This window comes from Balaenoptera musculus, chromosome 7, assembly GCF_009873245.2.
Source record: "Balaenoptera musculus isolate JJ_BM4_2016_0621 chromosome 7, mBalMus1.pri.v3, whole genome shotgun sequence".
Classification (NCBI taxonomy): domain Eukaryota; kingdom Metazoa; phylum Chordata; class Mammalia; order Artiodactyla; family Balaenopteridae; genus Balaenoptera; species Balaenoptera musculus.
Genome location: NC_045791.1, coordinates 34,913,074 through 34,938,120, shown reverse-complemented (window position 1 = coordinate 34,938,120; position 25,047 = coordinate 34,913,074). Strand labels below are relative to the sequence as shown.

General features: G+C 34.6%; 2 protein-coding genes across 7 annotated transcripts in view; one reads left to right on the top strand and one right to left on the bottom strand.

Annotated features, from left to right (window-relative positions):
• Nucleotides 1-4,564, top strand: part of NEB (nebulin) — a 215,649-nt gene extending 211,085 nt beyond the window's left edge. The window contains 3 exon segments of the mRNA XM_036858909.1: nt 181-327; nt 626-732; nt 3,777-4,564. Of these exon segments, the coding sequence (XP_036714804.1) occupies nt 181-327; nt 626-732; nt 3,777-3,950 (428 nt within the window). The 3' untranslated portion in view covers nt 3,951-4,564.
• Nucleotides 4,565-8,687: 4,123 nt separating this feature from the next.
• Nucleotides 8,688-25,047, bottom strand: part of RIF1 (replication timing regulatory factor 1) — a 54,553-nt gene continuing 38,193 nt past the window's right edge. For 2 of the 6 annotated variants that reach the window (XM_036857098.1, XM_036857103.1), the window contains exons 26-36: nt 24,855-24,974; nt 23,285-23,436; nt 22,826-22,906; nt 22,690-22,744; nt 19,089-22,316; nt 16,823-16,969; nt 16,424-16,501; nt 16,219-16,334; nt 15,544-15,697; nt 13,635-13,743; nt 12,943-13,157 (exon numbers count right to left, since the gene is read on the bottom strand). In XM_036857098.1, coding sequence (XP_036712993.1) covers nt 12,943-13,157; nt 13,635-13,743; nt 15,544-15,697; nt 16,219-16,334; nt 16,424-16,501; nt 16,823-16,969; nt 19,089-22,316; nt 22,690-22,744; nt 22,826-22,906; nt 23,285-23,436; nt 24,855-24,974 — 4,455 coding nt within the window. Of the gene's footprint in view, nt 13,158-13,634; nt 13,744-15,543; nt 15,698-16,218; nt 16,335-16,423; nt 16,502-16,822; nt 16,970-19,088; nt 22,317-22,689; nt 22,745-22,825; nt 22,907-23,284; nt 23,437-24,854; nt 24,975-25,047 lie in introns of all 6 variants that reach the window. The other 4 variants (XM_036857097.1, XM_036857102.1, XM_036857099.1 and 1 more) reach the window with 4 other exon arrangements.

The following is a 25,047-nucleotide window of genomic DNA, read 5'->3' as shown; positions in this document are numbered from 1 at the left end:
TAAACTGTCATCTGGAAAATGTATCCTAAGAGTTTCTGAGGGTTTAATCCACAGAAATCTACTTAAAACCATGCATGCATGACAACAAACAAAAGCCAACTGAGAGTCAATTACCGTTAGGCATTACTGCTATAAAAAGTTTCGCCTCTGCTCCCTCTCCAATGGATCTTACCTCCCCAGCACAAGCTCAGCGCCGGAGCCGGGAGCAGTCTCGATCTGCCAGCGCGCTGAGCGTCAGCGGCGGCGAGGAGAAGTCCGAGCATTCAGAAGGTGCCCACCTCTCCACCTACAGCGACGGGGGCGTCTTCTTCTCTGCAACCTCACCAGGTACAAGTGGATGGCCCTGACCTTGACAGCCATGGCCGGCCAGCTAGCTCCCTGGAGGTTACTGTTAAGAGATGCTTTGAGTAAAAACAAAACAAAAAACATCTGGATCCTTTCTTCTAATGAGAGGACTAGAATTGTGGAGAGGTACATGCAGTTAGCTATTTCATTTTCATTCCTCCTTTCTTGGAAATCATTCTTTTTAAATTAGGGGGAAAAGTGCTGCTCAGTTGCTAATCACAGATTAAATGAGGTCTAGTCACGTTTTCTCCTAATAAACTATTTTCTCCCTTCTTTTCAGCTTACAAACATGCTAAAACCACAGAGCTCCCACAGCAACGATCATCTTCAGTTGCTACCCAGCAGACAACGGTATCCTCCATCCCATCTCATCCATCTACTGCTGGAGTAAGTAACAATAACTTACTCAAGTCATTCTCACTTTTTGATATGTGCAATAATGATTATAGTATTCTGATCTTTTTTTTTTTTTATTAACCGAACCTTCTATTTTACATAATGCTCTTTTACTACACATCTCATGCTAACAGTCATAAACTATCAGAAAACCTTCATTAGCAACTCACATTAATTAAAAAGCATTATTCAGTGATTGAAAACAAACACACCAAAAAAAAAAAAAAAAAAAAAAGCCTAAAGCAAAGTCATCATTTTGGTCTCATTAGACCCACCCACTATCTTAAAGCAAAACATCTGTGGCTTGGAATCATTCTTCCAGAATATATTGGGCTGGCCAAAAAGTTCGTTCGGATTTTTCCCTATCTTACAGAAAAACCCGAACGAACTTCTTGGCCAACCCAAATATATGTGTATGCACATGTCACATACGTAATCTGGTCATATCTTAGATATCTCCTATTAATATACATTGAAGATAAATGTCAAATCATGTTCACAATTCACCAGACTACTTTAAAACTCTCAGTTTAAAACCCTGGATCTCATTCATAATATTACAAAAACATAATTCTTTAGGATTGAAATGAACAATATTTGTATGTAGAAAACTATCTTTACTAAAGGACATAAAGATTTAAGTAAGTATTGAGACCCATTATAATTCAGGAAGGGAATCTTGAAGTCATTTCTCCAGAAATAAATCCATAAATTCAAGGCAATTCCAATCAAATCCTAGTAAAATTTTAAAATATTTATACATTAATCCTATAATTTATTTGAAAGAGTAAAGATGCAAGAATAAGCAAATTTTGAAAATGGTAATAGGAAAGGACTTAACCATATAAGAGCAAAATATGCTATAAAGCTATTATAATTAAATATGAATTTAGCATGAGAATAGATTTTAAAATAGATGAAGTCCAAAAATGGACCCTAAAAGAATTACAAATCAGCAGAGGAAAAAAAAAAAGGAAAACTAAAATACTACGGAAAAATAGAGACTACTTTTACAATTGGAAATGGTGAAAGCCTTCCTCAGCAGGTTCCAAAACCTAGAAAAGTAAAGGAAAAGACTGACAGATTTGACCATAAAAGGTTAAATGTTTTTATAGCAAAAAGAAATGTCAAACTGGGAAAAAATATTATACTTAACAAAAAGATTAATATCTAAAAAAGCATGAAGTATCCAAAGTTCATTGACATATCATCTCCCTTCCCTTCAAAATAAAACCTGGAAGCATATGAATAGACAATTTACAGCAAAAGAAATAAAAATGGCCAACAAAAAAAACATGTTCACTATTTGACTACTAACCAGAAATATGCAACAATAAAGTATCAGAACATTATAGTAGTGAACTTTTTGAAAAAACTTACTTAAAAGGCACATGCCTTTGACCAAATACTTTCACTTTTAAAAGCTTTCTTTTGAAATATCTGCCCAAAGACAAACACTATAGGGTTAGTGGATGAAAACATGGTGACAATTAAACGTCCAGAAATATAGAAATGGCTAAATAATTTGCGATAGTACTAAAATATGGAATTCTCTACAGCAGTAAAAAAGAATGTGATCAATCTATATTTATATGGAAAGACTTCCAAGCGATATTAAATGGAAGGAACAAGTCAGAGTACTATTTATAGTAGTATTCCACTTATGTGGGGCAGGGGGGAACCTATCCTTGAATGTGAATATATGTTGTGTATATTTCAGAATGCTAGGAAAAAATATGTAGGTCTCATACCAAATTACTAACCAGTGACTGCTCCTATGAAGAAAATTTGGGCGCTTTCAAATTTTCTCTAAATTGTTACAATTTTTAAAAACCTTATTTCATTGTTGTGAGAACACATGAGATCAACCTACCCTTATATTTTTAAGTATATAATACATTATTGTTTACTATAGATTCAAGGTTGTGTACAGATCCCTAGAGATCTCTAGAACAGATCTCTAGGGTTTATCTTGCTTAACTGAAACTTTATGCCTGTTGATTAGTAATGCCCCATTTTCCTTTCCCACCATGCTACAATTCTTTTTTTTTTTAAAAAACATTGTGGAGGTTAGCTTTCCAGAAACTTTTACTACTGGTATGCTCCCAAATTCCCAAAGTGAGAAAAACATGCAATATTGCTATGATTTTTCAAATTTTTTCTCCAAAACACTAGATTAGTACATCCACTAATGTACTTTTTGTATATATTTGCCTATTTGGGATATTTCATATAAATGAAATCACACAATATGTGGTCTTCTGTGACTGGCTTCTTAATGTTTTGAGGTTGTCTATGTTTTATCATTTATCAGTACTTCATCCCTTTTTATTAGCAAATATTTCATTGTATGGGAATACCTTTGCTTTATTCATTCATCAGTTGGTGTGCATTTGGGCTAGTTCTACTTTCTGGCTGTTACAAATAATGCCGTTATGAATATGGGTGTACAGGTTACTATGTGGACTTATGTTCATTCCTCTTGTGTATATACCTAGGAGTAGAATTGCTAGGTCACATGGTAACTCTTTTAAAATGGGAAAAACTTCCAAAACCGTTTTCCAAAGTGCCTGCACCATTTTCCTTTCCCACCAACGGTTTATAAAGATTCAAATTTTTCCATATCCTCCCCAATACTTGTTACTATCTTTTCGATTATCACCATTCCAGTGTGTGTGAAGGGGTATTTCATTGTAGTTTTGCATTTTCCTGATGACTAACGATGTCGAGCATCTTTTCACGTGCTTATTGGCTCTTGGTTTATCATCTCCTTTGGAGAATTCAGATCCTTTGCCCCTGTCCCTTTTCAGTATTGAATTATAGGAGTTTTTTTATATAGTCTGGATAGTGATCCCTTATTAGATATATGATTAGCAAATATTTTCTCCTAGTTTGTGAGCTGTCTTTTAGTTTCGGTGGTAGGTAGTTGCACATTCTGTTTTGTGCAAGTTAAGTTGGTGGAAACTAATTAGGTGTTCGGGTTAATTGTTGCAAATCTAATATATATTTCCCTTTTTCGTCTTTACCGATGATAGAAAATCTTCCGTGCCATGTATGACTATATGGCTGCAGATGCAGATGAGGTGTCCTTCAAAGATGGAGATGCCATTGTAAACGTTCAAGCTGTTGATGAAGGTTGGATGTATGGCACCGTGCAGAGGACTGGCAGGACCGGCATGCTCCCAGCCAACTATGTTGAAGCTATTTAGGAACTTCAAAGCACTGCACCTGTCTACAGCACCTACAAATCTTGCCGTCAGTATTTCAGTTTAGACTCTCCACTATTCCCCGAGTTCTGAAGCTGCCTAGTGGTTTTTGTGTCAATATGATTCATGGTTGTACCATCCCTTAACTTGTTTCTATATGTACCCCAATAATTCACCAGTAAAACAAAGGTTAGTACAACTAATCTGTCCAATTATTAAACTAGACTTCTATCTTCTGGACTTGCACATAAAACGAGACAACATTAAACCCAAAGGTCTTTTAATTGCCATTATTAAATTTTCCTTTGGGTTTTAAAATGTTTAATTTCAGAATAGACATTTTTAAAGTTTCTGCATTGTTGTTATTTTATTGCTTCATCAACCCAGAATCTTTCTCCATTATGAAAATGTTTAACAGTATTTCTTTTCTAAATCAAGAGTTCTAAACATGTTAAAAACACATTTTTAAAAAAATGGCAGATATTCACCTTTTCCTTGCTGACTGACTGCTGACAATCTTATTTCTAATCCAGTTCTGAAGTTAGTTAGTTATAAAGCTGATAGACAATATAAACTGGTGTTAAGCTAGTAACTAATAAAATCTGCAACAAACACCACTGATGGATGAGCATTATTTATTTTTAAAGATCTACAAATAAAAACTTCAACAAAAGCAAACCCCTTACACTAGACTTCACTAAAAAAAATTAAACTTAAAAAAAAGTACTGTTAAATGCACCAGACACAACATTGTAGATCAACTATACTTCAATTAAAAAAAAAAAAATGCACAAGTGTAGACTTTCTCAAAACTCTATCCATACTTGTGTTCAGCAAGCTTTCCTTATGGCTTGGCTTATAATGCTTTAGAAATAGCTGTGGGATCCAATCCTAACCTCAGGGGATCTTCCCCATCTGTATCCAGTGGGCTGGCAGTTTGTGGCAAAGGCATGGGCAAAGGGTGGAGTGCCAACCAATAATGGCTTGTGCTTAAGTTTATAGAGTATCCTTTCTAAAAAGCAAAAGATCTGTCCCCATTACTTTAGAGCCATAGTAATACTGCTGTCCTAAAGCTTCTTAATGTGTGTCTGAGACTCAAGAGCAAAGAGTACATATGAAAATGAAGGCAGAGACTGGGGTGATGCTCCTACATGCCAGGAAAGCCAAAAATTGCCAGCAAACCACAGAAGCTAGGGGAGAGGGATGGAACAGCCTTCCTCACAGCCCTTAGAAGGGACCAACACTTGCTGACAACGTTATCTCAGACTTCTAGCCCCCAGAACCAAAACAATAAATTTCTGTTATTTAAGCCACTCAGCTTGTGGCTGTTAACAGCAGCCATAGTAAACTAATACAGTATTTTTCAACATCACTAAGTATTTCGGGTTTTTTTCCCCCTTACTTTAAAAGTATGGATTTACAGTCTCCTCAGGCAAAGAAATAAAAGCAAAAATAAACAAATGGGACCTAATCAAACTTTAAGCTTTTGCACAGCAAACCATGAACAAAACGAAAAGACAACCTCAGAATGGGAGAGAATATTTGCAAATGACGCAACCAACAAGGGGTTACTTTCCAAAATATACCAACAGCTCACACAACTCAATACCAAAAAACCAAACCACCCAATCAAAAAACGGGCAGAAGATCTAAACAGAAATTTCTCCAAAGAAGACATACAGATGGCCAACAGGCGAATGAAAAGATGCTCAAAATTGCTAATTATTAGAGAAATGCAAATCAAAACTACAATGAGGTACCACCTCACTCTGGTCAGAATGGCCATCATCAAAAAGTCTGCAAATAATAAATGCTGGCGATGGTGTGGAGAAGTGCTGGTGGGAATGTAAATTGGTGCAGCCACTATGGAGAACAGTATGGAGGTTCCTTAAAAAACTAAAATAGAACTACCGTATGATCCAGCAATCCCACTCCTGGGCATATATCTGGAAAAGACGAAAACTCTAATTAGAAAAGATACATGCACCCCAACATTCACAGCAGCACTATTTACAATACCCAAGACAGAAACAACCCAAATGCCCATCAACAGATGATTAGTTTAAGATGTGATATATATATTTAAGATCTCACACACGCAATGGAATATTAGCCATAAAAAAAGAACGAAATATTGCCCTTTGCAACAACATGGATGGACGCAGAAAATATCATACGAAGACAGAGAAAGACAAGTATTATATGATATCACATATGCACAATCTATAAAATAATACAAATGAATCTTTATACAAAGCAGAAAGAGACTCACAGGCATAGAAAACAAACTTATGTTTACCAAAGGGGACAGGGAGGGAGGAAGAGGGATAAATTAGAAGTATGGGATTAAGAGATAAACTCTACTATACATAAAATAGATATGGAACAAGGATTTACTGTATAACACAGGGTACAATATTCAATATCTTGTAATAACCTATAATGGAAATAACCTGAAAAACATATATATAACTGAACCACTTTGCTGTATACCTGAAACTAGCACAATATTGTAAATCAACTATACTTCAGTTTTTTTTAAAAAAAAGTATAGATTTAGAAGTGTGTGGAACCCACAAGACTATGAATAAAATAGAGATCCTCTACAGTTAAAAATAGGCCATAAAAGAGGGGAAGAATATGAATGGTTCATGTGCTCGTGGAGGAATACAAGGCTCACTTTTAGGTTGGTATCTGGATTATGTTCTTCTCATTCATTTCTGGAGGGCTCACTGAAACACAAAAATTAAAAAAAACAAAAACCAAAGAACAACAAGTACCAGAATTTTTTTTTTTAGTTTTATTTCAGATTAAAGTGCATTTCTTTAAAAATGTTTCAATGTCCAGTTTCAATTGGCAAGTGATAACAGTCAACTCTCAACAGATTATGAAAGTTTTACTGTGGATCAGACACAGATTCTCCCTCCCTCCACTCAGTCATAATGAACCTGAAAATACAGTTTTAGTATAGGTCTACCTGCTTCAAACGTTGTATAAAGCATTACATAAACAAAACTGACTGCACCCGTATTTCCCATCTACTAGTACAGTCAATTGAGGAATGAACAGGTACTTCTGTGAAGTTTCAACTTAAATCATTTGACTTATCAAATATAAATGCTTTCTGAATGTAAAACTAAGCTCTCTTAGAGTTTATCAAGTGATGAAAACAAAAATATTACAGGGCTAATAAATGACTGACTTGGCTTCTCTCAAGTCCTTTTCTAAGTGCACATTAGTCAAGTCTATCCACAGGAGGTAGTGTTTATATTGAAAGTGATCAATTACTCAACAACACAGAAAGCAAACTCCCCAAAGCCCCAATTGTTTTACAGGTGTGATTTAACCAATTAGTGCCAGATGCCTTTCTTTCACACATCAGGTCCCTTAATATCCATGGCAAACACAGAACAATGTTTTAAGAGTTTGGGAGAAAAAGGCGTACCTAAAAAGTACTAGTATCTCCTAGTATATGTGTATTTGAGCTATGGTAAGATATAAATGGAACCAGGGGAACCCATTTTATAAAATAAAATCTAAATAATGGCAACAGAAATTAAATCAATATTCCTATCCTGCCAGCCAGAAGTAACCAAACTGCCATGTATGAACAAATCTATCCCTTATGTCAAGGACTGGCACACTTTATGTAAAGTGTCAGATAGTAGTATGTTTGATATTACAAGCCACCACAGTCCTTCAGACTACTCAATCCTACCACTGTAGCTGGAAAGCAGCCAAATATGTAAATAAGCATGACTGTGTCCCAGTAAAACCTTATTTACAAACAATACAATTTTAATTTTATATATTTTCATGTGCCACAAAATACTATTCTTTTGATTTTTTCAACCATTTAGAAAACGTAAAAACCACTCTTAGCTCATTAGATGTAAAAAAGAGGTGGCAGGTTGTAGTTTGTCAACCTCTGCTCTTTAAACTTACTAGGCAAAACTGCCATCTTTCGTTTCCTATACTCAAAATCCATTCTTAATTCCATTTTTTCTATTAGAAAATTTCCATTCCATAAAAATAAAAAATTCCTCAGACCCCTGTTAACTATTCAACTAAGTATCAAAATAGCTATTAACACATTCCATTTTCGGTTCCATGACATTTTATTTTGAAAGTGAACTTCCTAGTTATATGCAGCTTATCCATCTAAGAAATAACACTGTCTTTTGTTGGAAATTATTTACTGATGGGGGGGTCAGAGTATTAAATAATAATGTATTTCTAAATAATTATTCAAGGGCTTTATGAACATTAATTATGGTACTGTATTATGTATAGGATAACTCAGGGACCACTGGCTGCCAGTTATTTTCAAAATACACAGAACTGTTTGTCTCTATACTTAATGACCTAATTTGCTTTATTACTATTTCAGCTCAATTTGTCTTTCCCTTTCTCTTCATTTTACCATTTATCAGTGCATCAATCTCTATCAACATATAAGTTTGCCATCTGATAAGCTTAGTTTCATCCAGTTATAAAATGGTACACTGTAAAGATATTGTTCCCTCTACTACAAGCAGAAGACCAAAAGCTATGTAGGTTTTTTTCTTCCATGTGACATCAATTTAAAATACTGTCTTTAATTTTATACTCACATGTAAGGAGAGAGGTTATCTTTTATTCTAATGGTGTATTTCAGGGGAGTAAGCATTTACAGTTCGGCACTTGGTTTTAACTGTTCTTTGGTGAAAGGATTGGCATATGAAGAAAAAAAACGGTAAAGACCACATTGTAAAATTTAATACTCTATTCCAAGAACTAAGTAGACACTCATAATTACATCAGACTACTACTCTATTAAGTATCTATAGATCTTCAAATCCAAATGACTCAGATTTTAATGGATACTTTCAAGAAGCAATATACAAAACCTCACACATAATAGACATATCATTAATTGGGCCATGAGAAACCACAAAGATCAGATTTGTTTCACAGATTGAGCTATCAGTAAATTTTGATAATCTATTTTTAAAACCCATTACTTAACTTCTGGCGACATTTCCTTAAGTGCTTTGGATGAGGGCAGCTCTTACAATAAAAGTATTTAAATATGAAGGAAATATAACATCTTAACAGAATGCCAAGAAAAACTCATTTTGGAAAATCAGATTATTCAACTCTTTCAACTCAATTTTACAACAAAACAGGAAGTTTTAACCATGTAATGTCGCAGCAGTCACCAGAGGTCTTCAGTAAAATGATTATAAGGCACATTTGTCAGAATTGACTTACTATAGCACTGCTAACTTTACTGCCAAATTAAACTTAGTTAGGGGTAGTCTGTTTTCAAGGTTTATTAATGAAATAATGAAGTCCCATAACTTAGTCTCTAAACGAAATCTTGCCTTCTAAATGCACCTCTAATATTGTGAAAATTTACCTTTATATTAACAAAAAATTCAGAACATAATCCACATATACTCGTAAGACTCCACATTGTCCAAACTACTTAATAAGGTTCTATATAACATAAAATATTTATCTTCCATACTTAAAAGGCTCCAAATGAGGGAAAATTCTACCTTTTACAATTTTATTTAAATTTTTGAACTGTAATATGAAGTCTTCAAGACCAATCTGAATCCTCAATTCAGACATTTGAAAAAGTTTCTTTAAAAACGACTAGCTTTTATCTTTTGTGGCAATAATTCTAAGGACTTAAATCTGCTTGGGATACCAAAACCTAATTTAATTTAGATCTTGAAGCCTCTTATGCCGACAACCACAAATGCAGTCCACGTCAGCATTTGTATGGATCACATGGGAACTGTCAGAAATGAACTATTAGGCCCCCATCACAGACCTACTGAACCAGAATCTGCATTTTTACAAATACATGCAAGTTTGAGAAGTACTATGTTAAGAGTCAGAACTTCACTCTAATGTTTGTATACAACATACAAGACCTTTCTAATGGCTTAGGGATAAAATGGACATGTGCTGAACTAATGAGCAAGCAGATAACTCCCCTGACTCAAGTCTTATTAGCCAATAATTATTAACAACTGCTATTTTCTGGCCTCCAAGCCTAGCTCACAAATTATCTCCCTGCAAATCAATTATGAAGAATATGAGATGGAATCTAGGCTTTTCTTAGTGGATTATAAAGTCAAAGTTGGAAGGAATGGCATTAAGAGAAAAATGTGACACCGTAACTCGTATTTTTGGTAAATTTCAACTAAGCCTGCCTTTGAAACAGCACTTATTTTTACTCATTCCTTTAAAAACAAAACTCTACTTGTATGTTTTCCACATACTCCTCCCATTTTTCCAAACTTTTGTTTCTTGTCCTGCCACCTTTATTTAAGGCAAGATATAACCCAACTTTCTTGACATTTTTTTGATTCTTAAATATATAACAGAATCCCTGACTACTACACCAAGCTGCACAGAAAGAATGAATCATGGGCAATGTCAGGGTTACCATACTTTTAAAGTTCACATTTCAATCTTATTTTTGACTGTATTATCCTACTGCAATTATTACTTGAGCAAAAGCTCTCCACTATTCAACAATGGCTTTCAAACTTGTTCAAATAGCAGAGCATCTTTAATAATGGGCTCACTGAAATAATGGAAATTTAAATCCACTATGAAATCCATTTTGGAACATGGAAAATTATACTATGGCTCTGCATTCAACTAGATTCTTTATAAATGCATAAAATAAGAAATCACATTTGAGTGTTCTTAGTAATGTTTGCCATGTTTTATTAACCATTAGGAATTATTTGAAAAAAACTGATTTCACTTTAATAGTGAAACAACACACACTGGAGCTGATCAAGGAATATTAATGCTTTCAGCTCTTCCGGAATCACTCAGGAAAAAATTTGCAGAAAATTTTAAGGCAAGAAAATTGAAAATAAGGTGCTTCACATACACACTTGTAACTATATCAACAATGAAGACTTAGCAAACTGGTTTTTGCCCTCAAATATTTTAAAATATATCCTTATTAAACCACAACGTTTTAAAATTAAAATCTGTGCTTGCATCAAACTCAGTGATTTAAGTAAACGGTAATCATTTTGGTCACATTTTCTGCTATACTGTTCACCTTCCCAAGAACTTCATTCCACCAGCAAGTAAGTTTAGTTCACACAAATAGTTAAGATACGAAGTCATGAAATGAGCTAATTCTGACTCCTCTCAACACACGTACACATCCCTTCTTACACATGTTCGCAAAAACATATATGCCTCTTTACTGTCAAATACAATTGGGAAATAAATGACAGACAATTTAAACCACAATTATAAATGTTTTAAAAAATTCCTGATTTTTCATTAGTTATTTCTTCAAGCTACAATCCTCAGTTCAGTGGTCCCAGAATTTCTTTTAAAATCATCCTCAGCATATAAATATCACACTTAGACCCTAAAATATTTGCAACGTACTGATAATGGATTTATTATTAAAGAAAAACCAACTTTTACTGTGACTGGGTGGCAGCCCCCTTCTGAATGTAAAGCTAACCAAGACACAAGGATTAAACTTTCTATAAGTTGCTGAAGAATGTGTGCCTTTTCAAGTAAGGGTTAGTTCTGAATAAGTCTGCAACTGAGAAGATCACTCGCTCATTCTATTTCGAAAACAAATGAAAATACTCTCACTGTTAAAAGGATGAAACAAATATGGGAAAGTCAGGCACTAATACCAGTTGGTAAAATCTACAAATGGTTTAATTATATACACCTTACTTTTTTACTCGGTAAAACATAAATATTTTGAAAGAACAGTTTCACATTTCTCCCAAGTTTGCTTTAGGTATAGGTAAAAAGAGCAGATAAACTCTAGATTTCTTATGGTCCAAGTTATAATGAAAATACTCAAGCTAAATCCCCATTAAAGAGAAATGTAATGAGGCACGCTTTCTAGTGGCTGATACCCTCTTCTAAACCAAAAGGGATGGGGGCTGCAGGGGAAGGTTATGGGAATGAATGGCAAAGTTGTCATGTAACACTTTCTCATTTCTATTACTTTACTCTTTCTGGTTACTTTAGAAAATAAACTCATGTTTTAACTAACACTATTAACTAAGTACAGAACTATTTGTTGTTTTATTTGTAGAGAAAGAATCCTACAAACATCTGCAGCAAGCCCATGAAGCACTTCTACCATCCATACTGATATCTCAGTATTCAATATATACAAAATTATGTTTCTATTAAACAAAACAAAGGTATTCACAAGCTGCAGAAAAAAATTCATGCAATTAACGAAGACTGAAATTTATAAATTAAAAACTTAATCTATACATAATGTACAAATAGTCGTGCATTTTTAAATGAATATTATATGTCTCATAAGAGTATATTTTCACAGGCAAATGCTGCTGAACAAATATTTGCTAACGCAAATGAATGGAATTTTAGTAAATTCTGCTTTAATATTTAACCCCAAAAGTTGAAACTTTTGATATTTTTCTTGAAATATAAATATTTTCTTGTCCAAATAAAGTTGATGTCTGCGAAAAGCGTTTCAAAAGATTCTCTTGCATCTCATTTGGGGTGTTTTACCAAGAACAAATTTCTTAAACCTCAGGCACAACAAATATAAATTTAAAAAAAGGCAATCAAGTATAAATACCTTATCAGTTCAGCAAAAAGTTCAAATAAAAATTTTCATTTTTACTTACTTAGAACAGGTATATTACATAAAATGTTCCATTAAAATACACATGAGTAAGTGAAATAAAATGTATGCTATTTAGTTTTTGCTTTCACATTTCAGTAAGATATTTAAATTTTTGGAAAAACTACGCATAGCAGCCAAGAAAACATGTTATACAGGAAAAGATGATCTCACTTACAAAATTGACCTTAATAAGATATTGCCCTTCAGCGTTTGAAATGTTACCAACTTTGCAAACATTCAGTCTGAAATTGTGCTATATTTCAGAACTTACTTTATGAATCAACAAATCCAGTGATTTTTTTTTTTAAAAAACTTCAATTTTCTCTTAAAACACTAAATAGAATTTTCATGGGCTGGTGACCTCCAACGTGACTGCAGATTTTTAATTATAGAGTTTGCCATGCTACCAAGTTTCTCATGCATTTCAAATAGCTGGCTTCCTGAATAATTATGGAGATCTTCTGAATCTAGTTGAAGAGCAAGTGCACTAATCTGGGTCACAAGATTTTTAGATAACGGAGTCTCTAAAGCAACAGGATCAATTAAATCTAAAAGAAAGGAAAAAAGCACAATTAAATCTATTCCAGATAAATCTTAAATTATATCTCTCTCCTTTTAAGGTAATAAAAATTTAAGTGCCCAGGTTTCAAATTAAGAGTGCAGGCTGAGGTATACCTGTTCAAGATCAAGAGAAGAGGCAACAGAAAAATTACCATAGCTTATTCTGTGCCATTAAAGAAATCATGACTACTTCATTTTCATGAACAACTGGAATGCAATGTTTATAGTTTATATCTTCATTTGAGACATTGATAGAGTAGAAGTTGACAATTAGAGAAAAAGCAACTAGACATATTTGAAGTCATATCAGTTATTTTTTTCACATACTTGGCAACTATTACACAAAAAAATACTTGTCTCATTCACAGGGCACGGTCAAATTAAAACTAAAAGCACAATAACAAAATATTTCTTCAAGAAAGTCAGCTGATCTTATAAAATTGTCCCACTTTGCTAAAATATACCTGAGGCAAGTCTTTCTTCATCAGGAGAAATAGATTTATTTTCCATTCCATTTACTGTTTTTTCGGAAATATCAAAAACTGGAATCTCTTCTAGTCCACGAGACTTCACCTTGATTTATACATTCAGACCAGTAAAAACAAAAACAAAAGTGACAAACTGAAAGTAATTTTTAACAGGACTAACAGTAACAGGACCACTAATGCTGGAAAACAATCTGACATACTATGTTTCACAGCCCATTACATAAGCTTAGCTAATACTGCTAAGAACCCATGTTCTCCTAACAACACACAAAAACAGCATTACACAGTACTGTTTTCTCAAAGAAGTGGTTAAGGGGTTTATAATATTTCCTAGTGACTTGTCAAGAAGTATTGCAAATAGTAGCCATGAAAAACATTATATTCCCCAGGTTCAGGAACACGGGAAAAGCAAATCTAAGGCAGAGACTTCCAAGTTTAAATGATATATGGACTTCTTTTTTTAAAAAAGAACACAATTTTCAAAGGTGTTCCCAGGGCTTACTGATTGTTGAGAAAATACTAATTTCAGAACGTTAGAGTTACCATATGACCAAGCAATTAGATTCCTACATATATACCCAAGAGAAATAAAGAACGTTATGTCCACACAAAAACTTGTATATGAATGTACCTAATAGCATATTCATAATAGGAAAGTGTGTAAACAACCCAAATGTTCATCAAGTGATGAATGGATAACCAAAACGTTGCACAGTCACAGAATGGGATATTATTTAACCATAAAAAGGAATGAAGTACTAATACCTGTGAACCTTGAAAACATTATGCTCAGTTAAAGAGGTCATTCACAAAAGACTACAGGTTAATGACTCCACTTTTATGAAATGTCCACAATAGGCAAATCTACAGAGACAAAGATTAGTGGTTGCCTTGAGGGTGAAAATGCAGAGTAACTAGTAATGAGTACAGGGTTTTTTTTTCCCGGGTAATAACAAATGTTCTAAAATTAGGTCTTGGTGAGGGTTGTGTAACTTTGTGAATACACTAAAAAACCACTTAATTGTGTGTTTTGGGTGGGTGAATTTTATGGTATGTGGCTGGATCTCAATAAAGCAGTTGAAATGCTTCATCTATCAGACTGAAAATTACTAATAGTTTTTTTTCCCACTGGTTAAATGTTTTTAAAGGTCAAGTAAAACTAATACTAAATCAAGGACTTTCACGAATACAGCAGAAATCTTCAGTAGTCTGCAAACTCCAGTCCCAGAAATTCTAACAGAACACTGGCTTTCACCCTTAACAAACCCTATTTTTCATATATTCACAGTTTTGCATAGTATCAATGAATACATCAAGGGTTTCTAAATGGGTTTCAGGAGAGTCTGTGAATTCTTCTGAAATGATATACAAAATTTTCCGTATATTGATACATTTTTATAGGGCAAAAGAATCTTGGCTTTCATAAGAATCTTGAGAAATGTCCATGACCTAAAATGTTTGTGTTAAAAGTTGATAGGAAGAACAAGTAAAAAAAATTGGTCACAATTGTGTTGGATATCAAAATCAAAATACTGTTAACTACAAATCTGCAAGACTTTTGTAAATGTTTAGATTTGAACATCTAGGTTTTAGAAATGGCAGCCATGAAACCAATCACCTATTTGGTGGAAATAAAAGAGATAAGAGGGTAGGAAAATAGAATTCAAAGAATAAAGAGGTATTATACACAATAACAGTACAAAATGAGCAAATCTACAGAATTATAAAGGAATCTTTTAAGTTACTCTTAACTGCAGGGGAAGGGAAGATAAGGCATCATATAAAATGAGTTTTTAAGCAAGAATAGTTAAAATGCAAACTTCGTAACTGTACTGCTTGATCATTTATTTATACATGATGTTATGACTAACATCTAAGTTTTTACCTGCTGCTCATGATATACTCTGAGAGCCTTTTTTACATTAGACACTTTTGGAGAACGGATAGGAAGAGTTTTTATTTCAGATGCTGTAAGAGTACTCAAATCACCAATTGTTTTTATATTCTTGGCTCTAATGAGTTGTCCCAGTCCTCTTGCCCTAAAGAGATGAGAGAAACAGGAAAAATGTCATATAGTTTTATATTTATTCTGTTTGTAAGGGCCTATCCAATTGAATTTCCTGATTTAAGCTCAATCATAACTGAATTTATATAGACCCACCTAGCCCACTCTGTGGACAGGCACACGTGCATTTACTTTAAAACAAAATTTGAATCTGATGTGTATACCTGGCTTAAGCAAGATTAACCTTTACAAACATAAAGTGGAACTAATTATACTCCTTCTAGTATTTATATTAGGATTGAATAAGATAATGTATGCAAAACCTGGCAAATATTAAGCACACAATTATCTTAGCCATTACTGTATTATGATCAATGCTTCTATTATTGTCATATCTCACCCATCTTCCCAGCTGCATTTTCATTTATTTCTAAAACAAAGTGTGTGAAAGTACATATAAATCAATTCTAAACATGAGAACCTTGATCATTTAAATATTCCTCTTAAGTAAGTGGCATCTCTAGGTATAAGCCAGAAGCCTAAATAACCACTTACCACATGTTGGACGTAATCTGAGGTAAAATGATGTCAACTGGTGCTACACAGTTCACCAAAGCAGGGTAAACACTTTCTGTTGGACATGGCACAGATTCCTTAGCCATTTCTGCAATCTTAGAATAAATTTCAAAAGCTGTTAAATAGAGGTCACCTGACTGAACATGAAAATATAAAGTTGCATGAAAACTAAAGCACTTCTTACTAAACACTTCTTTGAGCTCTTAAATTTAGGGCTACGTGATCCTGGGGACAGAAATCCTTTGGCTGAAGTAGTATTATGCTAGATAGAAGAAAGGAGAAAAAAAAAACTCAGAACCCTAGGTAACTGTAAATTTTACAACTTTATTTTCACAACTTAAGCCTGCAGTAATGTCTTAAAATTTTCAGAAAATGTAAAATGTAACAATATTACTGGATCAATGACTTGCTGGATCATCACTGCCTCTTACCACCTCTTCTCGTCATGTCTGCTTACCAAGTAAGCAGACAAAAGAACAATAAACCAAACCAAGTAAGTTTCGTTTCTTAATTAGTTAATTTTAAGACAAATTACCCAACATAATTCTGTCTGCATGTGTATTTTTTAAAGCCTACAGCTTACCTTAGATTGCGCAGTAGGTGAAGTTTTAACACTTTTTACTATGGGAGAACTACTTGAAGAATGGCACCTAACAATAGAGCATCGCCTATCAATGTCATCTGCCAATCCTGCTTGGTATATAGGATCTGCAAAGGAGACACGGCGAACCTGAAAACATAGGTCATGTTTTTATTTAACAAAATTAAAAGTTAAAAAAAAAATAACACTGTAAATTCTCATAAGGTTAGCCAAAAATAGAATGTGAAGCTTAATTTATTTCACTAGAAGCCAACTGCACATAGTTGTAGTTCTTCCTGGTGACTGCTTTCACAGATATTACTCAAGACCAAGGGTCATTCCAATTATCTATGGTCTAAACTGCATAATACAGCAATAAGGAGAGTGAAAGAAGGATAGCAGCAGAAACTTAATGAAACTGCATGTGAGAGTTAAAATTGTATAATCAAATTCTATTAACCTTACAGGCTTACTATGGACTGTAAAGAACAAGGTAAAGAGGCAGAGACAGTACTAACTGGCCTCTGGTATATCTTACTAAGTTCAGTTCTTAACTCTTGGAGGGTACAAGAGTCACAGCAACTGGGTGGCTTTTTTTGTCTTTCTTAGCCCAGCGTGAAGTCATTTTGGCCTCTTCTAAACTCTTTATCCACTCATTCAGCTATCTGATATAAGTACACAACAGAGCACTTAAACCATTAAATATGTATATAAATGCCTCCTGGTCTTGATTCCCAAAAGACTGGGCAGATTTTGTACATATCTGCTACAGAAAACTACTGTATGTTGTGCTGTTGCCTAAATAAAAATTAAATGAGCTACTATCAAACAAAACATGACTAGTTAACTGATATTGACAATCTAAAGTATGCTGAAGAAATCAAATGCATTTTACCTTATGGCCTATTTAAACTTAAGATTAAAAAATAATAATAATAGTAAGAGCCTCAAAACAAAAGCAAAGCAAGACCAAATTGAAAAAACCTCAAGTGGTGTTAAGTCTTCCCAAGAACTAATCTCTGAATTCTCAATATGAGAATTTTCAGTATATCTTGGGGAAGTCTTCACAATGTGCTGGCTAAAGGCAAAATTAACTGCCAGTATAATTATATTTATATATACACGTTTGTATACATAAACACATGTATTCTACAGTAAATGGTAGGTTCAGTTTCAAAATTAAGTTAAGGAATGCCTACATTGTACTTTTTCGAAACATCTACTTTGCTAGAGAGGACAAGTTGAGTTATGTAAGCACATGCAACTTTTCTTTTTTAAATTGTACTTATTCAACAAATTATGTGCAAGTCACAGGGCCAGGGGTTAAAGTAGATACATAGGTAATCCATATGTTTACAAACCAAAGTAGATAAACTATAGTGAAGAAGATGGGAACATAAACAAAATAATTACAAATGAAATCATATCCAGAAATTAATGAAGGCACAGCCTAAAGAGATTTTTCTTTTTAATTAAACAAGGTCTGAAAATAAGTTTATATAAATACTTAATAAATGTGAAACAGATAGCATAATGTCCTAGTACATAGTAAGTGCTAACTAAAGCTACTTTATCAGTTTCTAAGTGTTTCCTCATATATTATGGTACGAAGAGCACAAAAAAAAAAATCACCATGAGAGATTATTAAGTTTGCAAAAAGTGAACAATGGTGATGGTTGTATGATCTGTAGCTTAGTGTCCTGAAATAAAGGAATATCTAAAGGGCTTCAGGGACTTCCCTGGTGGTGCAGTGGTTAAGAATCCGCCTGCCAATGCAGCAGACACGGGTTCGAGCCCTAGTCCGGGAAGATCCCACATGCCGCGGAGCAACTAAGCCCGTGCGTCACAACTACTGAGCCTGCCCTCTAGAGCCTGCAAGACACAACTACTGAGCCCACGTGCCATAACTACTGAAGCCCATGGGCCTAGAGCCCGTGCTCCGCAACAAGAGAAGCCACCAGAGTGAGAAGCCCGTGCACTGCAACGAAGAGTAGCCCCCGCTCGCCACAATGAGACATAGCCCGCGGGAAGCAACAAAGACCCAACGCAGCAAGCAAGCAATAAATTAAATAAATAAATAAATTTAAAGGGCTTCAGTCTCCTTTCTCAACCTTTCCTTCTACATGCCCTTTTCCCTAGCCACCATAGTAAATATTCAAAATGAATAGTCATATAAACCTAATATTCTGTCATTCACCAGGTATCACCATATGGCCAAAATATTCTAATTAAACATGGACTCATTAATATTCAGCCTCAATCCCCCTACCTTGTGAACAGGTGATGAGATTTCATCTTCTTGGGGTCTTTTTAGTCCTCTCTTTAAAATGCTGGTGGATGGAGAAGCCAAAGGAGACCAGACACAGCGTGTCTGCATGCCACTAGGACTGTCATTTGCTGACACGAGTAAAGGATCAAGATCCCTTAATTTTTGAGGAGACGTATTATTGTCTTCTGATACCAGTTCAGAAACAGCTGTTTCAGCTGTCAGAGGTTGTGGTGTCTCCTCCACTTTTTCTGAAGTATGGTGAACTTCCGGTAAAATTCCATCATTTCCCGCTACCATCTGATTGTCATCTAATTTTGTTTCCTCAAATTTATTAGGTTCAATATTTGTTTCAGTTTTATTAGAGTCAACCTCTCCTTCTTCAGTGTTCATCTCAAGTGTGTCGGGAACAAAGCTATCGATTTCTACATTCAATCTCTTTGTTTCAACTTCTATCGGCTTAGAGGCTTTGGTAGTTAAGTCCTCATCCTCTGTTTCATTCACACGGTCAGTTTCAGCAGTCACCTCACCAATCATTGTTTCTTCACAATTTTCCATTTCAGCATCCATTTCTCCAGATGAGCCTGGATCAGATTCATCACTTCCTCTGTCTAGTTCCCCAACTGCTATTTGTTCAGAAATCTCTAACTGAGCACTCACTTTTACAGGTGTGGTATTATCAGAATGACCAATACCTGAGTTAAATTCCTCAGTTATTGCTTCGTCAGCACTCAGTTCTTCAGGTGCATCCGTTCTTTGACTGTTTTCCTCTGTTACCTCTTCCTCTGAAATATCAGTTTTGACACTCTTTTGTTCAGAGAAGCTAGCTTCAGATTTATCATTTTCTGCATTCAATTCCATAGCATCTACTTCTGGATTCAATTCTGCATTTGCTTCAACATTAGCAAGGTTCTCTATAATACTCAATTCCTTTTTGGGGATAGCCTCTGGCTTTTCTTCTTTGGTCTCCAAAGTAAAACATTCCAGTGAAATATCTTTGGAGTCACCTAAACATGGGTCAATAGTTTTACATTTTTTATTAGATGGCTCCTGGCTTTCAAGAGATATTGCTTCCTCAGAATCCCTATCACAAGTTTCTTCTTTAAAATTTACCATTTCAGAAGGAAGAAAGTCTTGAATAGTATTTTCTTTCAACTCAGTTTCAGATATAATTAATGAATCATTAATAGTATCATTCTCCTCCTTGAGATCCAAATGAAAATTCACACTATGATGCTCATCTGAAAGTTTTACTTCTGAGTACAGATCAGCTTTAGAAGTTTCTGATATAGTTACAGGTGTCTGCACATCTGTCTTTTTCGTTTCGCTGACTTTTACATCATAATTCTCTGTATTCTTTAACCCAATGAATGACTTTTCCTGAGGTTGTGATTTTTCTCCACAGCAATCACAACCTTTAGATCTCCTCACCCTCCTACTTCTCTTGTGTTGGCATTCAAGTATTTCAAGAGTTTTTTCAGAAAGCAAAGAAATGTCTGATGTTTCTGTTTTCGAGGACTCACCCACACTATTTTCTAGAGAATCTCGCTTATGTAATCTTTTATTGGCATTTCTAGTCCTTAGATTTGATTCTGGTACAGAAGGATTTGAAAAGGAATGTTCTGCACATTTGTTAGTTTTACTTTTTCCCTCATAAGTATTTGATACATCACCAGAAACTTGTAATAATTCTGAAGATATTGTAGAATCTTGAAGAGTTACAGTATTACTTTCTTCTTTTTCACAGATCTGAGATTTTGTATCTTTGTCTACTTCAGAATTCCCTTTATAATCATGTGTCTGACTTTCAACCTTTATACATTCCTGTTTTACCATCTTCTCTTCTTGATCTTCAATCTCAACATTGTCACTGCTTTTGTTTTTCCATTTTCCAGATCTTTTCTTTTTAGAACCTTCTTCTTTTGCCTCAGAACTATCAGATTCTGAGTTTTCAATGCTGGAAAGTAAACCCTGGCATGCTCTTCTTGTTTGATACCGTGTTCGTCCCCTTACTGGTTTCTCAGAGGATTTATCTGCAATGTCCTGGGCACCATCTCCCTCAGATTTAGTAGTCTCAAGATCTGGCTTTCTTCTATTTTCATCAATTTCAGCATTAGCACTGGTTTCCCCAGAAGTCTTCTCATGTAAATTATTTCCTTTCTCAATTAAATTTTCCTGTACAGTTTGTTCAGAAATCAATTTTTGCTTAGGTAAAACATCATCTTTTACATGCAATGGACTCCTCTGCAGAGTCTTTTCTTCTTCCTTACGTCTTTCCCTTTTTTGATTATTTTCTTTATCTTGGCTATCAGTGGTTGGCTCTGTTGTTTCTGAACGTCGCCTTAAAGATCGTCTAAGGGTTTTATGATTTGGAGTTATCTGAACATGACTATCCTCAGTTACTGTTTGATCTGTTGTTATTATGGCTGGGGGTGTGTTTTCTTTGGATTCCAAGTTAATTTCTAAGGTTTTCTCCTCTACGGTATTGTTTTCTAATAGTATAGTATTTTCTATTGTTGGTTTAAGCATCGTATCCTCATACTCCACTGAAGACTCAGAGAGATGAACCTGATTATCTAATACACATTCTGTTTGATTAAGCAAACCAGGTGGGTTATTTTCTAAGGCTACCATGCCATCAACAGATTCCCGAGTACTTTTCTCCTGATCAGATCTCATCAAGGGCTTAGACTTTTTATTCCCTATTGGTTCAGGCTTACTTGACCTTCGGCCTGATCTCTTAATCCCATGCACTGTTTTTTCAGAGTCAGATTTTGAAAGAGCCACTTCTCTTTTCTTTGCTTTTGGTGGATTATCTGTTTTAGCTGTGCCTTCCTGGTTATTTTTCACTATAACAGCTGATGACATGTTATTCAAGGGGGATGGACTAAAGGGTCTATTTTCTGAGCCATCAAACTTCTCCAAAGTAATAAAGGATTGCCTTCGACTTGTAGGCTGTGGGGAAGGAGTTCCAGAAATAGTGGCATTAGAAACCGAGCTACTGCTGACACCAAATATATTTTCTGTACTAGATGCACATTCAGTTGGCGTCTTCTTTGATACAATTAAAGCCTTTTTTCTGGCATCATTACTGCTCAGTATTTCTGGATTGGTTTCCTCAATAGAACCACACTCATTATTCGAAAGGGAAGCCTTTTCAAGGTGTTCATCCATACCACAGTTTTCCGTGACATGTTGAGGAATGACAATGTCACTCTCCTTTTGTTCCTCCTGCACAGAAATGTACATATACATATAGATTAACCAGCAAACAAGTCTGACTTTCTGGGGAAATTTTTGTGTAAAGCTTTAGTAATTCAAAGGGCAATTTGACTTTCAATATTTTGCAAATTTTCCAAAGGTGATGGTAGATGCCCATTAATTTGTGTTTCCAATTGTTAAGTATTTAATAAAGCCAAATACATTTAAACACACATGCAGTCACACACAGATGCAGACCCACACATATAATGACTATAATTCTGCTAAAGTCTGCTAAGGAAAGTTAAGAGATTATACAATAAATCTTAACATTAATATAAGAGACTCCATAATAATGGAAGGGTGATTCTAAAAACCCCAAAATATGAAATACCAAATATACCTTAAATAATATCTTGGAATCTTCCTTGGATTTTTCCGTTAAAGCAGGAATTTCCCTGAAATAAGTAAGTGCATAAATTAGAATACTGTTAATTAAAAATTAGAAAACCAGGTACTTCAACAACTTCCATACTTACATAGACTCTTCCTGACTATACTGAGAAAATAAAGTATCTTGTGAAACATCCAGATTATTATACATGGCAGGAATATCACACCTGAAAAAGATTTTTTATAAGCAACTTGAATATCTGATATTCCTACAACTAGAAATTAAACTTGTAATTCTACATCTAGTTACATTTTAAGAACAATATAAAATCAAGGTTTAAATGCTTATTTTCCAGATTTTCCATGAAACCATCTCCCCTACCTTTTCCTCCCATACCTCAATAAAGGAATTGTTTAGAAACATTTAGCACATTTCAAGGCAGCCTTATACATTATGAAATGTAGTTATGCAGAGTCTCTTTCTGACACTTAAAATATAGCACAGTATACACAGCATCTTAGTTATAAACTCAAAATTATGGTTTGCCGCATGAAATCTAAATGTAAATATGGAATACTCAATTCAAGATAAAAGTACTACAAACCTCTTCGTTTTGAGTACTTCTTTCTGGTGTTCAGTTAGTATTCTTTCCTTTGTTTCTTTTCCTTCTGGAGGTATAAACACAAAGTCAGTAGACTTTTCCTCTTCCAAAGGCATTTCACTCTTTGCTTTTGGAGTTGAAGACTCTAGTTTCAACTGCAAATTGAAAACGTTAATGTGCATTTTGAGTTTCCAAATTATTTTCCAATACTTCAATCCCTCTTCAGGCACTCTGATAAAGGTTTTTGATAATGACTAGGAAGTTTGAAGTTCAATACTCCTGGTTAATAACAATTAGTACCATGTCCTTAACTTTCATTCTGCCTCTATTAAATACTCCGAAAATAAAAATTATTATACCTCTTTAAAAAGTAGGCAAGGGCTTCCCTGGTGGCACTGTGGTTAAGAATCCGCCTGCCAATGCAGGGGACACGGGTTTGAGCCCTGGTCCAGGAAGATTCCACATGCCGTGGAGCAACTAAGCCCATGCACCACAACTACTGAGGCCTGTGCTCTGGAGCCCGCGAGCCACAACTACTGAGCCCACATGCCACAACTACTGAAGCCCATGTGCCTAGAGCCTGTGCTCTGCAACAAGAGAAGCCACCGCAATGAGAAGGCCACGCACCACAACGAAGAGTAGCCCCTGCTCGCTGCAACTAGAGAAAGCCAGCGTGCAGCAATGAAGACCCAATGCAGCCAAAAATAAATAAATAAAATACATAAATTTATTAAAAAAAACAATGGATCTCCATTTCCTTTAAAAAAAAGAAAAAAAAAAAAGGTAGGCAAATGTGTGCTTACCAAAAAAGCATGGGCAAATGTTTTTCAGGCCAACACATAGAAATCAAGTGTTTTGGCAGGAGGAACGTATATCTGCAGTTTCAAGTTGAAGCACAAACTACTCAAATTAAGTAAAAGTTGCCAAAATAATATGTCCTACATACCAATAATATTGGTACCATAATGTCATTTTTACAAATTTTCAGCACAGTTGTTTTCATTCTACTTTTCAGTTGCTACAAGACTGTGTCAAAGTTATTCTTTAAAAATAACATATTTCTTTCATTTTGCCAGGGCCATGTTCTCAAGATTCTAGAACACCCCTTTACTGGAGGTCCTGGAAGAAAGAATTATTATCTGAAAATTGGTTAATTGGCCACTAGATACTAGATATTTAGCTTTATATATTGAGCTTACAACAGATGTCTTGCGGATGCATTCTCTTTCTATTCAATAACAGAAGTTCTAAAACAGTCTCCTTTCATGCTACCTATGTTATAGTTAATCTTATTTAGCTTCATTCCATCTCAAGGGGGCTGCTGCCTCAAGTAACTATACTAAACAAATGCTCAGAGTTATGCAGACTTAACTTTACTAAGAAGTAATCATCTCCCAAGGCTTCTAGATTACCATGTCATCTTAATAGTCTTCCCAGGCCACAATTTATTATTTCCCTACAATCCCATCTTTTATTTAGTCTTTAACAGGTTTTTCTTCAGAAGTTGTATATTTGCAAGCTACCATATACTTTAATTTTAAAAGTTCTATTAAATACACTTTGAAAAACATACTTTAACTGGTGGTTTCATATTGTCTTTTGTATCCTTTGTTTGTGCCAAAAAAGAATCTCTTTTTCCACTTGAGGTTCTTTCCATGCCGCTTATCTTCGTACTTAACTGTGAATTTTCTGTCTGTTTTTGTAAAAGTAAAACAATTTCATTATATGCAAATGTTCTTTTTTATTTATCCTTTTCACATTTTGAT